This window comes from Cricetulus griseus, chromosome 5 (assembly GCF_003668045.3).
Source record: "Cricetulus griseus strain 17A/GY chromosome 5, alternate assembly CriGri-PICRH-1.0, whole genome shotgun sequence".
In the NCBI taxonomy this organism is placed as follows: domain Eukaryota; kingdom Metazoa; phylum Chordata; class Mammalia; order Rodentia; family Cricetidae; genus Cricetulus; species Cricetulus griseus.
In genome coordinates, this window is record NC_048598.1 from 72,711,752 (window position 1) to 72,728,403 (window position 16,652).

General features: G+C 41.3%; 1 protein-coding gene across 3 annotated transcripts in view; it reads left to right on the forward strand.

Moving 5' to 3' along the window:
• Cntnap5 (contactin associated protein family member 5) overlaps window positions 1-16,652 on the forward strand; it is an 897,862-nt gene that overhangs the window by 211,299 nt on the left and 669,911 nt on the right. For all 3 annotated transcript variants that reach the window (XM_035445443.1, XM_035445444.1, XM_035445445.1), the window contains exon 3: window positions 13,637-13,830. In XM_035445443.1, the coding sequence (XP_035301334.1) occupies window positions 13,637-13,830 (194 nt within the window). The remainder of the gene's footprint in view (window positions 1-13,636; window positions 13,831-16,652) is intronic.

A 16,652-nucleotide genomic window follows, 5' to 3' on the forward strand; every position in this document is an offset into this window, starting at 1 on the left:
CCTTTTAAAATAGCCCTGTAGTTGTTGCCGCTAATGCTGAGTCAAGAAGCATCTCTCTCTCTCTCTCTCACTCTCACTCTCGCTCTCACTCTCTATCTCTCTCTTTGTTAAACAAACACTCTTATTTTATATATCAATCCCAGTTCCCTCTCCCTCCCCTCCTATCCTGACCATCCCTCTTCTGCTCCATAGAAAGGGTGAGGCGTTCCATGAGGGATCATCAAAGGCTGTCACATCATTTGGGGCAGGGCCTAGGCCCTCCCCTGTGTGTCTAGGATAAAAGAGTATCCCTCTATGGGGAATGGGCTCCCAATGTTCCTTCATACACTAATAATAAATACTGTTCTACTATTAAAGGTCCATAGACTGCCCAGGCTTTGTAGCTGACACCCATGTTCAGAAAGCCTGGTTCCATCCTGTGCTGGTTTTTGAGCTGTCAGGTGAGCTTTTTCTGTGGGTTTCCTCCAGTTTGGTCTGAAGCCTCTCTCTTAAAGGAGCTGGGGGCCTCTGCTTATCTCTAGCAAACAGAGCCCACCAGAGAAAATACTGCTACCAAGAAGCCATGCTTATCTCTGTTCTTTTGCCTAGAATCCCTTTTAAAGTTCTTGTCAGGTTTTGGAAATCTCACTCTGAGTGTGGGTGCCATTTTGTTGCTGTAGATTTTTCTTGCAGCTGTTTGGCCTCAAATAAGCACACAGAGACTTATAGTTATAATTAAACTGTTAGCCGATGGCTAGAGCTTTTTACTGGCTACCTCTGTCTTAACTATTAACCCATTTCCATTAATCTTTAACGTGTGGTCATGGCTTACCAGAAAATGTCCGGACCTGTTTCTCCTTTTGCGGCTACATGGCTTTTCTTCTTAGTCTCTATGTTTACCTTTCCCAGAATTCTCCTAGCCCTGCCTATCTCCCTGCCTCTATTGGCCAAATAGAGTTTTGTTCATAAACAAATAAGAGAAACTTATATACAGAGGGGCATGCCCCATCATCATTCCCATCAATAAAATCCCATTCTGAAGGCCTACAGATGCTCAGTGGTGGTGACTGCCATTTCTATTTGTGCGCTATACCAGGGCACTAATAACATTCCAAGGAAGGAATCCACTCAGGTCTAGCTCAATGAGCCACTGAGTTTCTTGGGGTTCCTTGCAGGTCTGTGGGTGAGATGTCACTTACAGGAACATGGAGGATTCATTAACAATGAAGCACTCAACAGCACAGCTGCATCCCCCAGTATCTCAGCTAAGTCCAGACTCTCCTCTTTCAAAATGATTATAGTGATATAACATTTGAGAGACACCTTGGGAATATTGTAGGTTTCCGGATCTTCATGAAACTTTCAGTTTCGTTTACTTCTTGATTCTCCTAAGCCTTGTACTTATACTCAAGAAAAATACTTTAATTTAGGGGAAATTTCCATTCAAAAGCTGTATCCTTGCATGCAGACCTGCTGAACCATTTTACACAGAGGAAGGACTTTCCCTGCAAGTGTTGGGCATTATTTAAAGTTTTTGAATGCCCAGCGAACAACATAAAATCCACCATGCACTGAACATGGATAGCAACAGAGTTGTATATTTTCAAGTGTGACTACACAAGGGAAGAAAGTGAACAGCTGGTAAGTGTACACCAGCAGAGACAATGTTTATCCAAAGTGAGAAGGAGAATCCAGCAAGGCTGTGCTCTACTCCTAACCAATACAGATACAATGAGTTCCATCAGGGACAAACTAATTTATTAAAAGATAAAAATAAAATTAAATAAAAATAGCACCCCTAGTACAGCCATTGTGTAAAAATAAAATTAAATAAAAATGCCCCCCCCAGTACAGCTGTTGTGTAAATCAAGATCTGCAACCCAGCCCGGAAGCTAAGGACTGCCGGGCCTTGCTGTCTCATCACTGGAGGGGATTTGCTGAATGGATTTGTTCTTTTACTTCCATGCCCCCTCTAACCTTCATCTCATCTCACACAAGGAAAATGAAAAGCAAGAAAGAGCACTAATCACTCTTGAAAGGGCCTGGAAACTGCACTGAGCTGAGGTCAGTGGCCATTAACTTAGGCAGCCAAGTCACTCCATGTAATTACAGCTTAGGTGAAAACTCTGAGTGTCACATGAGATGTGTTTTGTGGAGAGAAAGCTTCAGAGTTGGGGGATTAAGTCAGATGGGCTTTCACAAACAGTGTGAACAGGAAATTCAGCCGCTACTGGCCAAGTATCAAACTGCTAGATGTGATCTAGATCAGGGGAAGAATTTAAGTTACTGTGTGTGAGTGTGTGATTAAAACCCACATAATCATAGAGGCTTTAGTAGCCACAAGAGGAAGAATGTTCATGGCTCTTTTCCCTGTAAAACGGAATTCACAATAACTGTTTAACATTATCCCTTGAAATTTTAAGTCTTTTTCCTTACTTGAATATATATTTTTCAGATGTTTGCATTTAGAAGTTCAAATCATATATCTCTGCCATGACAATTTGGTTTACTTGGAGAATTTGGTTCTTTTACATCCAGGGATGAATGAAAAGGCTTTGAGTTCTTCACTTTACAGACTTTATATTTTGGTACAGAATGCAAGCACCCCACACAAAACACATCCTCACATATGTAATATATACAACATAACATATACTACACAACTACAGACTCACATATCTACCACACTGCACACACACACACACACACACACACACACACACACACACACACACGCACACACACACATACACACACATATATACACACATACATTACCTTCCTAGGGCAGCACAAGGCACTAAGAATCCATGGAGGTCTTTGGTAGTTACTTTTCATTTTGAATCATTTGATTATGAAGAGATGAGACTGGAAAGAATTTGGGAATCAGAGTTCATTAGTGTGATTAGCCTTATATGATATATAAGAATACTGAGGACACCGTAAGGGTAGTGTCACCATGTCTGTTTGCTTAATGACAGCTCCAGGCTCCCATATAGACTGTCTAAGGTTGTATGATGTGTATTTAATGTGTTTAAACAGGTTCAGGGCCGGGTGCAGTTCAGTTGATAGAGTACTTGTAACATACAGAAAGGGCAGTGTTCATTTCCCAGCATTGAATAAAGGAGGTGTGGCAGCACACCTGTATTTCTAAGACACAAAATGGAGGTGGAAGCTAGAGGAACAGAAAATCCAGGCCCTCCCCAGCAACATAAACAATTTGGGAATGGCTGGGCTCGAGATCCTGCTTCAAAAACTAACAAACAAACAAAAGAAAAATGGTCTAAATCCAGACTTGTAAAAACTGCTCCATCCAGTTCCTCTTCTTGTGTTCACTTCCTATCAACAGCCTAAGGGCTGCTGCTGTTTGTCAGTTGATAGTTTTTGCCTTAAATAAGGTAACTTAAAGTACAAAATAGAAAAAGAACAGAACTGTTACACACTATTGTTTGTGTAGTGGTTGGTAGTTTACTATTTGCCATTATCAGAAAGAAAACAGAGACAGTCTTTTTGCTTTTTGTTTGTTTGTTTCATTTTGTTGTTGTTGTTGTTGTTGTTTTGAGACAGGGTTTTGATGGGGAATGTACTTCTTTGTATGTTTATCTTATTGATTATTGAATAAAATACTGTTTGGCCAATGAGACAGCAATTTAGACAGGACTAGGAGTCAAATAGGATTCTGGGAACTGTAGTAGAGAAGTGGTGATCTAGGCAGGAAGTGACATAGCAAGGAGACTCATATTTAAGCAAAGGAAACCTAAAGTGTCCCCTTTTCCCCTCCTCTCTTCCTTCAGCGGAGCAATGTGATCCACCGGCAAGGAGGGACACCAATAAGGCGTCCGATAAGATATATAGATTTATGATAATTAAGACTGAGCTAGCAGATGAGAATCCTAGTCATTGGCCAAGCAGCATTGTACCTAATACAAATCTCTCTGTGTATTAATTTGGGCCCTAACTCAGGCGGGAAGCTGGCAGAGAGCGTCCACGTGGTGGTAGGGCTTGGGTGGCTTTGGCAGAAAGATTTAATGTAACAGGGTTTCTCTGTGTAGCTTTGGAGCCTATCCTGGCTGTCCTCCAACTCACAGAGATCTGCATGCCTCATGCTTGAGATCGTATGTTTGTCCCACTTAGCCCATGTAAAATGCTGAGTATGGTAGAGCATGTAATTAATCCCAGAATTGGGGAGGTGGAGACAGGAGGAACTCTTGAGCTCCCAGCCTAGACAAAGGAGTGATCAATGAGAGACCCTGTCCCCCAAAGTACACAGCTCTTGAGAAATGATGGGCACAGTACCTGTAAACACAGACACACAGACACACAGACACACAGACACACACACACAGACACACACACACACACACACACACACACACACACAGAGAGAGAGAGAGAGAGAGAGAGAGAGAGAGAGAGAGAGAGAGAGAGCATTGAAGTATAGCTGGCTTCATCAAGGAAGTCCAGGCAGTTTTATTTAATTTAGATTTAGTTATTCAGTATCAAATTGAACTATTAATCAGTATTCAAGCTTTTATATGCATGATCATCCAACACATTTCTATAAATGCTTGGCTGTTTTATGTGTGTATAAAGCAATTCTGAGTCTGCATAGGGGACAAATACAAGGCATTCTCTTAACTAAACGGGAAAACTTTTTTGGGGGGGGGGGTTTCAAGCCAAGGTTTCTCTGTATTGCTTTGGAGCCTGTCCTGGGGCTCTCTTTGTAGACCAGGCTGCTTTGAAACTCACAGAGATCTGTCTGCCTCTGCCTCCTGAGTGCTGGGATTAAAGGCATGAGCCACCAAAGCCAAGCTAAATTGGAAAACTTTTGAACATCAATAATTCCTGGTTGTTTCATCATGGCACATGTAATTCCCAGACTGTGAAATAAACAGGTGAACATTTCCAGTCTACCATGGCCTCAAAGGCTTCACTCTTCCAAAGATGAAAAACCTTTGTTTGGGGTGGATGATACTGAGGCAGATTGCCCTTTGAGGTAATACATTTCCTAGAAGAGGTATTGATGCTGTAGACAGACAGTAGTGTGGCGGAGTTCTGAGAAATTTCTGTTTCACATGGCAAAACAGGGATCCCTTCTTATACATTTAGAAGAAAGAGGATGTGTCTATTATGTGGTTGATATGGTTTCCATAGCACAGCCTGGAGTCAGATTGTCCCTAGTTGCTAGGAAGCAGGAAGTGAGGGGTCCTGCATTGTAGGGAATGAACACATAACTCTGAGGATGCCAAAGAAGTGTTGGAGATGGGCACATCTAGTAAAGGTACTCATGACATCGTCAGCCCTCTGATGTTCCAAATTCCAGCAGCTTAATCCTGTAAGTCTCCTGAAAAATGTGAGACTTAAATTTGAGTGCCTATTAAGTTCCTGAATCCTGGAACATAGAGAGTCTTCCAAAGGTTTACAGATTCACAGGCAGGCTCTATGTATGGCACTTGCCTTTTTCTTCCCAGCTGCTGCATGTGGACATGGCCTGATTAGCTACTAATGCCAAACTTTAAAGCAAATGTTCATTGAAAGAGACCATAGTCAAGCTGCCTGAGCCACAAGCACCTTCCAAATTATAATATTTCACAAAGAGACACACAGGTGAGCAGTGGCATCCACACAAGTTCATGGAGCCTGCTTGTGTCTACATCTCTGTCACACACTTCACCATTTAGTCACAAAGCCAGAATGGTAGAAACCATGGTGACATCCCTTCCAAAAAATGAGCTGATGGTGAAGAGATTTGCAAGGGTTCCCTTCCTGGAGAAGTGAAGTGAGGGAAGGATGGAGGAGCAAGAAGAAACACAGCTTCTTTGCATGGCAAGAGGTAGTATAGGTCATGAGGGCTTCATAAGATCAGTTCCATGGTGAGACTGCCTGAGCTACATTGTGAAAGTTGTATGATTCCACCATGGCCTGAGATATGCAGGCAGGCAAGCAGGCTTCCTTTTAGCCAGAACAAGTCTGAACAGTTGTGCTGGCTAATTTTATATCAATTTGATACTAGTTAGAGTTATCAGAGGGGAGGGAGCCTCAATTGAGAAAATGAGTCCATAGATTGGGCTGTAGGACATTTTCTAAAACGTAATGATTGATGTGGGCAGGCCCAGACTATTGTGGGTAGGTCTATCTAAGCAAGCCTACAGGTTCCTGCTCTGCTTGAGTTCCTGCTCTCACCGCTTTTGAAGATGGAGAGTTCTGTGGAATTGTGAGTGAAATAAACCCTTTCCTCCCCAAGTTATTTTTGGTCATGATATTTCATCACTGCAATAGTCACCCTAGCTAAGACAACTGTGCATAGCTCTGGCAGTCAGCCATCTCTCACAGCTAAGGGACAACCTACCTGCTAGGGAATATCCAGAGGCAAAGAACATCCCAGTAGTAAATCTTCTCACACTGTGTCTACATTTGTTTTTACTCTTTGCTCAAGGATGCCTTTGACTCTGGCCACCATCAAGCATCCCCTAGTCGCTCCCTATTATGGCACCTAAATTCTTGTTTACACACAGTAGCAGGGCTCCGTGAAATACCACAGGCTGCTTTTCCCACATTTCCTTCACTGGTCATTTACAGATGACACTGAAGTCTTTTCCTCTTAGTTAATTTCTAGGAGATATAAAGTAATGCCTACCCAAACCATTCTCTCAATATTATTCTAGTGGCAAACAGCCATGACTACAACTGGGTCCTATTCAGACAAAGATGTCCCTCCTTTCCATGAGTCTCCTGTGATAAACCCCTTTGCTTCTCTCTGAAAAAAGTTCTCAAACAGTCCCCTTCCAGGGTTCCTTACACAATTTTTGAAATATATATATTTCAAATATATATATATATATATATATATATATCTGTCTGTCTTTGTTTATGTCTGTCTGCAAGTGTGCCTCTTATCTGCAGAGGCCAGACAGAAGAGGGCATGGGATACCATGAGGCTAGATTTACAAACAACCGTGAGCTGCCTGATGTAGGTGTTAGGAACCCACCTTGAGTCTTCCAGAAAGCTGCAAGTGGGCCATCTCTTCAACTCTATCCCACAGGATTTGGGTCTTTTTAAAAAGCACATTGGGTATGGGGTGAGGTTCCCACTTGCTTTCCCTCAGAAGCTTTGTTAAGCCTTAAACTGGAAGTGTGTGCTATGGGTGGCTGTCAGCTGCAGCATCCTGTCATACTCTACCTGCCCACTAGCACAGGAATCATGTATATGTTTCATCCAACATTATCCCAGGCTTAGGGGTCTTTGCTCAGCCCAGATTCTGGTTCATATGGATGAGAGTGCTCTAAAGAGAGAAGCCGATGGGATGCCCTTCTGAACGTGAGGCATAATTTTATTACTTAGACACATGTGAACATAATTTTATGACTCTTAGACACATGGTCCAGTGCTTCATATTCATAGAAGGGCCTCTTATGTGTGTAATGTATGTGTGTTTATGTGTGTGTCAAAGGACAAGCTCAGGTGTTATTCTTCAGACTCCACCCACCTTTTATTTTTGGAGACAGGCTCTCTCAATGGCCAGAAACTTTCCAAGTTGGCTTGTCTGTGAGCCTCAGTGGTCTTCCTGTCTCCTCCTCCCCAGATCTGGGACTGCAGCAGTGAACCACTATGTTTGGCATTTTAGTTTGGGTATGAGGGATTGAACTCAGGTGTACATTTTTGCCAGGAAGTGCTTTACTGAGTGAGCCATTTTACAAGTCACAAAGCCTCTGTTTTTGCTTATTGTTATGCTTTACTCATTAAGTGGATTTGTCCATAAAAAATTTTGAATCTTGGCTTACAGGGCTACCGAGTGTGTCAAAACTGAGGCTGCAACTCATACTCTATTCTAGCTTCTGGTTCATTTGTGGGAAAATGTTTGTTGTTCATAGGACTTCTGTGTGATATATTGGGAGACACAGGTTGGGGAAACATTCTTTATAAGGTTTATTGTGTGGATCAAACAATAGTTAAGAGCTGTTGGGATAGCTCAGTTGATACAGTGCTTACTGTGGAAGCATGAAGACTTGTGTTAGGATCCTTTTCACCATGTAAGAACCAGGCATGGAGTTGCATGTCTGTAATCTCAGCACTGACAAGGGGGAGGAAGGCTAAACTGGTCTTTTACTTGGCTAGTGTAAACGAATTGGTGAGCTCCAGTGTTTGAGTTTGCTTTCCATTGCTGTGATAAAACACTCCAATCAAAGTTACTATGTTTTATTTGGCTTCCACCTTCAAGTCATTTGCTTTTTTGAGGGAAGTCAGGGCAGGCACTCAAGTATGAACCTGGTGGCAGAAACCATAGGCTTGGCTAGCTTACCCTTAGGCTTCTATTTTGTGGTTTCTTATCAAACCTAGGATCACCTGTCTAGAGAAGGGTGTTTCCCATAGTAGACCTGACCCTCCAACTCAATTGATAATCAAGAGAGCCCCCCAATAGGTCTATCCAAGCAACCTCTCAATTGACTGAAAGCCTAGATGACTCTAGGCTATGATTCAAAAATAATACAAAGAGCAATATAGGAAGACACTTAACACTGGCCTCTGACTTTCACACACATGTGCACAAGCATCCAAATGCATACACACACACACACACACACACACACACACACACACACACACACACACACACGAACATATGCACCATGCACACACAAAATAAAACAATAAAATAAAATAAGCCAATCTATGTGCTGAAAACACACTAGATGTGAAAGTATTGTGTGTCCTACCTGATTACCTTAACTGGTCTTGTGCAGATGGAGTATCTATTGGAATGCGTGCTATTCAGTGTCTCTGAAAAGAATCCATGCTGTGCCATTTCCAGTGTGTGCCATCCATCAATTCTCATTTACGTATCTGAGGTGAAAATGGAAATAGGCAGAAACTGAGGGAGTTCTGCACTTTCCATGAATTGTTCTGGTTCACACCCAGGATCTATTGCAGCCTGTATTCAAACTGGCTATCAGCACTGTGGCTGATAGCTAAAGGACAGGTTTACAAGAGTTAAGAGACACAGCTTCTTTTTCTTATTTAATGTTTTATTATAATTCTATAGATGAGTCTTTTAGACTTCCTTAAAACTTTAGTTCCTGTAAAAACCTGGCAGACAAACCTAAATTCAAAAGAACTCAGTAAAAGTCTCTATTACATCCTCTAGACCAGCTCTGGGACCAGTTTATTATCCCCTAACACACAAGAATTAAAATAGCATTCTTAGAAGCTTGGGGGATATGTTTTAGGATTTTTATTTATTGCTATGAAGAGAACCATCACCACACAATTCTTATAATGGAAAACATTTAATTGGGGCTGGCTTACAGTTTCAGAGATTTGTTTATTATCATTGTGGGGCATGGCAGTATGCAGGCAGACATGGTACTGGAGAAGGAGCTGAGAATTCTACATCTTGATCCAGAGGTGGCAGAAGCAAACTGTTTCTCACTGAGCATAGCTTGAACAAAGAACCTCCAAGCCTATCCCCACAGTGATATACTTCTTCCAACAAGGCCACACCTACTCCAACAAAGCCACACTTCCTGATAGTGCCATTCCCTCTGGGGGACATTTTCCTTCAAACCACCACAAGATAGTACAGTGGGTTCATGGTACCAGCTGTCAAACCTGAGGGCCTGAGTTCAATCTCTATGCTCTATGTTATGGAAGGAGAAAATCAACTCCTACAAGCTGTCCTCTGACCTATGAAAAGGCATCATCCAATACACCCATGCACCAAATGCACACACATGTACACATGTACATGTTAATACAGTAAATTATGTTTTTGAATGAAGTACAACTGCTGATTTCCATGAAAATCCAGAGAGACACTGGAGAGAGGGTGAAGTGTGATTTATGGCTCCAGTGGGCACAGGGAAGATGAGTGACAGAAAGGTGACTGCTAGTGCTTGGGAGCAAACAACCCTGGTGCTGGACACTGGTTGTCTGAACTGGAATCCCCTGCTTGGTCAATTATAGGTCATACCTGGTAGGATAAGCTGCCTGACTCCCCTGGTGCTATGGCTAAGTACAGTTGGGAATACCTCCTCTAACCTAGCCTTGGAAGGAGATCTGATTACTGAACCAGGCGTCTATTGTTTACATTAACATCTAGTTGCACCACATCTTCTGAAAAACAAAAATAAAAACAAACAAAAAATAAGCAAAAAAGTCTGAAGTTAGCTGTCTAGGGGAAGGGCTCAGATATTGCTGAATTGGTAATTAGCTAGTATTCACCAAGCCCTGGTTAGATTCCCAACATGTACACTCAGGTGTAGGCCAGAGAATTTGGAGTTCAAAGTCATCCTCAGCTACACAAGGAGTTTGGGGCCAGCCTGGGCTACAAGGGACCTTAGTCAAGAGTCCAGTATGCAGTAGATGAGGTTCATAGGTAGTTGGAAATGAAATCAGACATAGTCTAAAGATCATCCCTGGTTTGATGTTTTGGAAAAGTATGGCTGAATTCTGAGTATTTATTCTGAATATCACATATAGACAGTGTAATCATTTATCCTTTCTTTTCCAACTTAAAAGTTGGCTCCTTGGGTAAAGAGACCTATTTTCAAGGCTAACATCCTGAATTAAACCCTGGAACCCACCTGATGGAAGAAGAAAACCAAATCCCAAAGACTGTCTTCTAGCTCTCACATGCATGCCCTGGCACACATGAAGGTTTTTAAGTTTTCTTGAAATTGAAATTCCTTCTAAATGCTTTTAAGTGTAAATTGCAGGATTGATGACAGTCCTTATATTCAGAAATCACAGAAACATTAGCTGTGACAATGGACAATATTGTATCCATTGGCACTTTTGACTTCATATTTCCACTTATTTGTGTTCATGTATACTCAATTTTGATATAATTCAGAAACAGGAATGGATGAGCACATTGTTTGTCTTAGAAAAGCTATACATTTCTTGAGGTTGCCCATGGTCATTTTCCAGAACACATTTATTGTTTGGCTAATAGGAAAAATGTTTGCTGTGACAACCACAGAAACATTGAGGGTCTACCTATTAGTTTCATTGTGTGTGTGGGGGGGGGAGTGGATTTCTTCAAACCAGGGAAAGGGGCCTACGCAATCATCAGCCAGGGAGTGGCCCTTCATGCTAACTGCCTAAGCTGAGAGTGGAAGTTTCAGAACATGTTTAATTTCATCTGTTAATGAATGCCCACAGCAACTTTTCCATACTGGTTCATTTTCGGGAGGGTTAAGAAACTGAGGTTTGAATAAAATCTCATCAGAATAAAAAGAAAATGTGATTTTCTTCAGACACATTTGAAGAACCCATATTATACTAAAACTAAAGTTTGGGATTTATTTATGAAATTAACTGGTTTTTACAAAGGTACACACTTATTACTACATTTTCTTTACTCATATGTATGCATGGTGTGCTTGAATGTGTATATATGTATCTACATGTGTGTGGGAAGATGTGTGTTCATATAAGCAGACGTGCAAATAAAGAGCAAGGTCTTGTAACGTGGGTATCTTGCTCACTTGCTCTCCACCTTTTATATGGATGCAGTGTCTCTCACTAAAACCAAGTACTCCCTGACCCTGCTAGATTCGCTTGCCTATTCACTTGGGGACCTCCTTGTCTCTACTTCTTGTGCACAGAGACTACAACTAAGTCAGAACACCTGCTTAGGATTTACATGAACACTGGGATCCAAACTCAGCTCTTGCACCACAAGCACGTTACCTGTTGGGCCATCACTGTAGACCTGCTTTATTCTAGATTTAATATAGATTTTTATCTTACATGAAAAATTATAAAAAGGAAAAAGTCTAAAGCATGATCAAGAAGTCCAGTTGGGGACTATTAGCAATAAAAAGCAAATTATGAAGGCTTGAATATTTTCATTTCTAACTAGTAAACATCACTCAAAAGGGCCAAAGTCCCACTTTATTCTGCCCATTCATAAAGTTCTGTATGTATTATTTTATACTTTTATCTTTTCCCTTATATATTTTATAATAAGTTTATCCAATAGATGTACTAAAAGAAAATGCTATGTGCAAAAACCACAAGCACACAAATCAACCTTTCTTTAACTACTCAAACACTATGGTTCCAGCAAACCTAGACCTTGTTCAATGACATGGGAAGGTGAGAGCAAATGGCAAAGGGTAGCCAGAAATCCACTTACAGCTTTTATTCTTGAGAACTTTGTCTTGTGGTTATAGTACATACAGTAACAATATGGAAAGCTAAATAATGCAGTTAGTTACCCCACATAACCTCCATATACATGCAGCCCTTTTTCTACAGAAAGGGGGGAAGTATCAGTGAACCACAGTACCTATCTTGTTGGTGTCATACAAACCACTCAGAACACATTTCAGAGTAAATGCCAGTCACATGCCTTTTTCCTTCCCTGCTTTGACCTATTAATAACAAGTAGAAATAAATATAATGATAATAAAAAGAAGCTTATACAACAAAAATATTAGAGACTATCTGATGCTGATACTCCTCACATCCTACATTTGTCTTAAGATCAGAATGGGTTCTGCCTTGCTTTCAGCAGCTTCAGTATCTACATATTAAGTCACATGCAGTGAGGGACTGTGCAGTGGGGACCAGGATACAGAAACTGCCTGAGCTGCCAAGCCATGAGTGAGTGAAATGCTCTTCAACTTGGTGGGAGATAAACTAGAGCATCATGGGACCAAGCATGTAAGTTGAAGGCAAAGGCGAATCTATTACTTACTTCCCTAAGCTTGGTAGCTCTCTCATCTCCTGCTCTGAGTGAAATGGCTGATTTTCACCACATGCTTGCCCATCTCGTAAGACTCTGTGACACCCCTCACCCCAGGTTCCAGACGACTTGAGAATTCAGTAGTCAATAAAAGTTCATAGGATTTGTTTTTTCCTACTTGAGCTGGAGACAAAAACTTAAGGCACAAGTCTTCCAATTCCTGGAGAATGAATATTTATTATCGACAAAGTTCAAAATTCATGAATAGTCTGGGAGCAAAGCAGCTGTTGCAAAGTTCTTGTGTGTCTTGGTGCAGCAGGCTACATATGAAATGTACTGGCCTTCCTCATGAACTGAGACCGTGTATATACCATGCCTTCCTCTGTGCCCTGTGCATAAGTGATTGTATAACTGTCTACTTCCCACCCTTCCTAGGCATGGTATCCTGACCTCTGGTTTTCAGCTTTCCTGCCTCTGTGTTTGAAAGGCCTTTTGAACACCTTCTAAGACAGTCTGTTCCCTGGGCCACTATTGTAAACTCTGTCTTTTCTTGTGGTGATTTCTTGCAAGCTTTCATCAATCTTTTCTTTCACTTTTACTCATCATTCTCCTCATAAAGGATGAATGTTAAATGAATAAATGATGCCCATGAAATGGCCAATTAATGTCTTCTTTCACCTTTGTACCTACAGGTACATAGTACAAATTCATACAGAGAAGTGAAAGAGTGGGGAATGGAAGAAGGAAGGAGAGGGAGAAGGAAGGAGACACTGTAAACACTGCACTTGCATAGAACTTGGAGCCCTGAGTTAGGGGATAGAAATTTGGTTCTGAAAGTACTAGGAGTTTAACTTCAGAGGCAGAGAACAATGGTGTCTTAGCTGAACATGGTTTCACTGATCTTGAACATAGAAATGGTGACTTCCTAAGGCATTATCATAAGTCTCTCTTTCATCCTATCCCAGGAACTGGTGGTTGGTCCCCAGCAGATTCCAATGCCCAACAGTGGCTCCAGATGGACCTGGGCAACAGAGTGGAGATTACAGCAGTGGCCACGCAGGGAAGATATGGGAGCTCTGACTGGGTGACAAGCTATCGCCTGATGTTCAGTGACACAGGGCACAACTGGCAACAGTACAAGCAAGAAGACAGCATCTGGGTAGGAAATACTTTCGTCTTCCAGTGAATAAAGATGAGATTTGCTAATGCTAACCAGTGTGTGTTTCTGGCATCTTGCTGTACCCAGACCGTGGAGGCTTAATCACTGTCCTGTACCCATTTAGAAATGATGAAATCATATCTTGACCCTGGTTCCAGGGTAACTCTATTCCAAGGGAAATCATAGTGTCAGCTGGACATTTTCGTGTGTTACTCCCTTTCTTGCAATTTCCACAGGCTTTTATTGTTTTTGACAGACTCTGTCATCTATAAAAATAGGGAAACACGCTGAAAAATCTGATTGTCAGTTATGACATTGGCTATCTTATTGTCTTTCTTTCATGCTGCTGTATAAAATTCCACCAAGGACAGCAGCATAAGTGAGAAAGGGCTTATTTTGGTTTATGGTTCAAGGTTACTATCCATCATGGCAGGGAAGTCACAGCAGCATCAGCTTGAGGGACCTGAGTCACATGGCATCCATAATCATAACGATCAAGGTATGCTATGCTAGTGCTCAGGTCACGTTCTCCCTTCTGGTATTATACACTCCAGGATCCTAGCCACTTGCAGTGGAAAGATATTCCCATCTAAATAAGCACAACCAATGAACACTACAGACATGCTCAGAGGCTCATCTCTCAGATGACTCTGGACTCTGTCGAACTGACAATCAATACTTACCGTCATCTTAGTTGAGGATATATGTCTACTTATTTGTTTAAATATATATCAGACACTTTACATAACTTACCCAAATAACTGAACTATGTCACTGTCCAAGGCTGCTAAATGTGGAATTTGGCCTGGGGAATCTGTATACTTGTCTGACTGTGTTGAACAGCCACCATTCAAGGTTCTAAAAGCATTCAAATAGAGGAAAGATGTCAAAGTTTAGACCTATCCTGGCACTGTGAGTAATAATCAGTTTGGGAGTGATACAACTGCTCTAAGGGATAAAGCAGAGCTTTCTTTCTTGATGCAGCCCCCACATATGTAACCCTCCTGTCAGCAAAAGTTTGCTAGAAGAACAAAAGGAAAAGAAAGCAGGTACAAGAGGCCCAGGGTTATGAGACCTGGAGCTGTCTCTAGAGGCTGGAGTTTGGGACTTAGGAAGATGGCTCAGCAGGCACAGTGCTTACTATCAAAGGGTGGGGGATGGAGTTCAGATCCCAAGAATGGACAAAAAAGTAGATGTGATTGCATCCGTAGAGTCCCTCAACGGATGCTGGCTAACTAGACTCATCAGAAAGGTAATAGGACACTGCCTACATAGATAAAGAGTGAGAGAGAAAGATACCCAAAGTCAATCTCAAGCCTCTTTACACAGGGGTACACATGCATGCATATATAAACATACATTTAGATATCAAAAAAGGCAACTTCATGCTTTGGATAAAATAACATGTAAACAAACTCTGCTTTTAGTTTGGGAGAAAAGCATCACCATTTTTTCTAAAAGAACATAAAATTTGAAGACATGTTGATGGCTAACACATTCTTTCTCTCATGAAACCTCCCTATGTGCAGCCCTGACTTCAGTTACTCCATCTTTCAGTGTTAGCCCAACCTTGTTGAAAAGAATGTAAATACATATTTGTTGCCTATCAAACACCTGGTAGTGAAACTAGGGGTAAACTAAGCATTCTGGTTAGTTACTAAACAGAATAATGAATATTAGTGTTGTCATCTTTACTTGGGTCACTTATGATACCAGTTGCAATATTCTCACAGGACATGGCTTTTCATTTTGAAAATACTTTTTTGGAGGCTCTTCCATTTTGTTTCTCAATATTGAAGTCCACATCAATTTTTACAGATTTGTGCTTGGTTTGCTGTTCGGTTTGCAGTGAGAAATAAGCAGTCCTTCTGCCCGGGGAACCATTTTAAAATTTTATGTTGACTTTAGAGGGGAAAATAGATGTGGTATTATTTATTTTCTCTGGGGTTTTCAATCAGAACTGGTTGTTTTCAGATGGAGTTGCAGTTTGGAGTCATTTTGTTCCCATCTTTAAGAAAAGATCCAAGTTTCATTTTCTTCGGCTCCTAAGCTGCCTTCTCTCTGCCTCCCTGGGCCCCAGGATGCATTTCAAGGCATCGCTCTATGTTTGGGAACAGCTGGCAAAGGGCTCTTAACTTTGCTGGAGGTGTTGGTTCACTTGAGTTTCAAGTGGTTTTAATTTCTTTCAAGGCAGGCATCTCTATCTTCTGCTTCCATGGAGAACTAAGCCTTGACACACTGGACTAATTGTGGGCTTTTAGTAAAGTACTCTGGAATCACCATAATTCTTAGTGCTACAGTGTGGAAGGTCATGGTTGTTGCCACTGTCCTGTCAACCCCAACAGCCTGAAACTTTCCAGGCCCCACTAGCAACATCAGTCAAAATTAAATTTTATTTCTAAATATACTTGATTGCAAAATTAAGGTCTGTTTCTCCTTTATTACTCTTTTTTAAAAAAATTTTCACAGTTCTTTTTCTTTTCTCACTTGAAACGTGAGCCTTGTCAGACTTACTCTGGAAGAATAATTCTAAATCCCACTGTTTAATTCACACACTGCTAAATAAAAAAAAAGTAAGAAATCATCAACTCTACCTCACTGTACCTGTGTGTTCCAAATAGTGTCTAAACTCTGAAGTGGTCTAGGAATGTCTGTCAAACTGGTGTTTTTCAAACATTTCACAAAAAAATATGTGGAGTCTCCTTTTTAGCTAATATTGGAACTTGGGTCAAAATATGCTGGGGTAAACTAGATGGCTTTGGGTATGAGAAATGGCATAGTGAATGGAATGTTTGTCACACAGCCATGAGGATCGGTTCCAT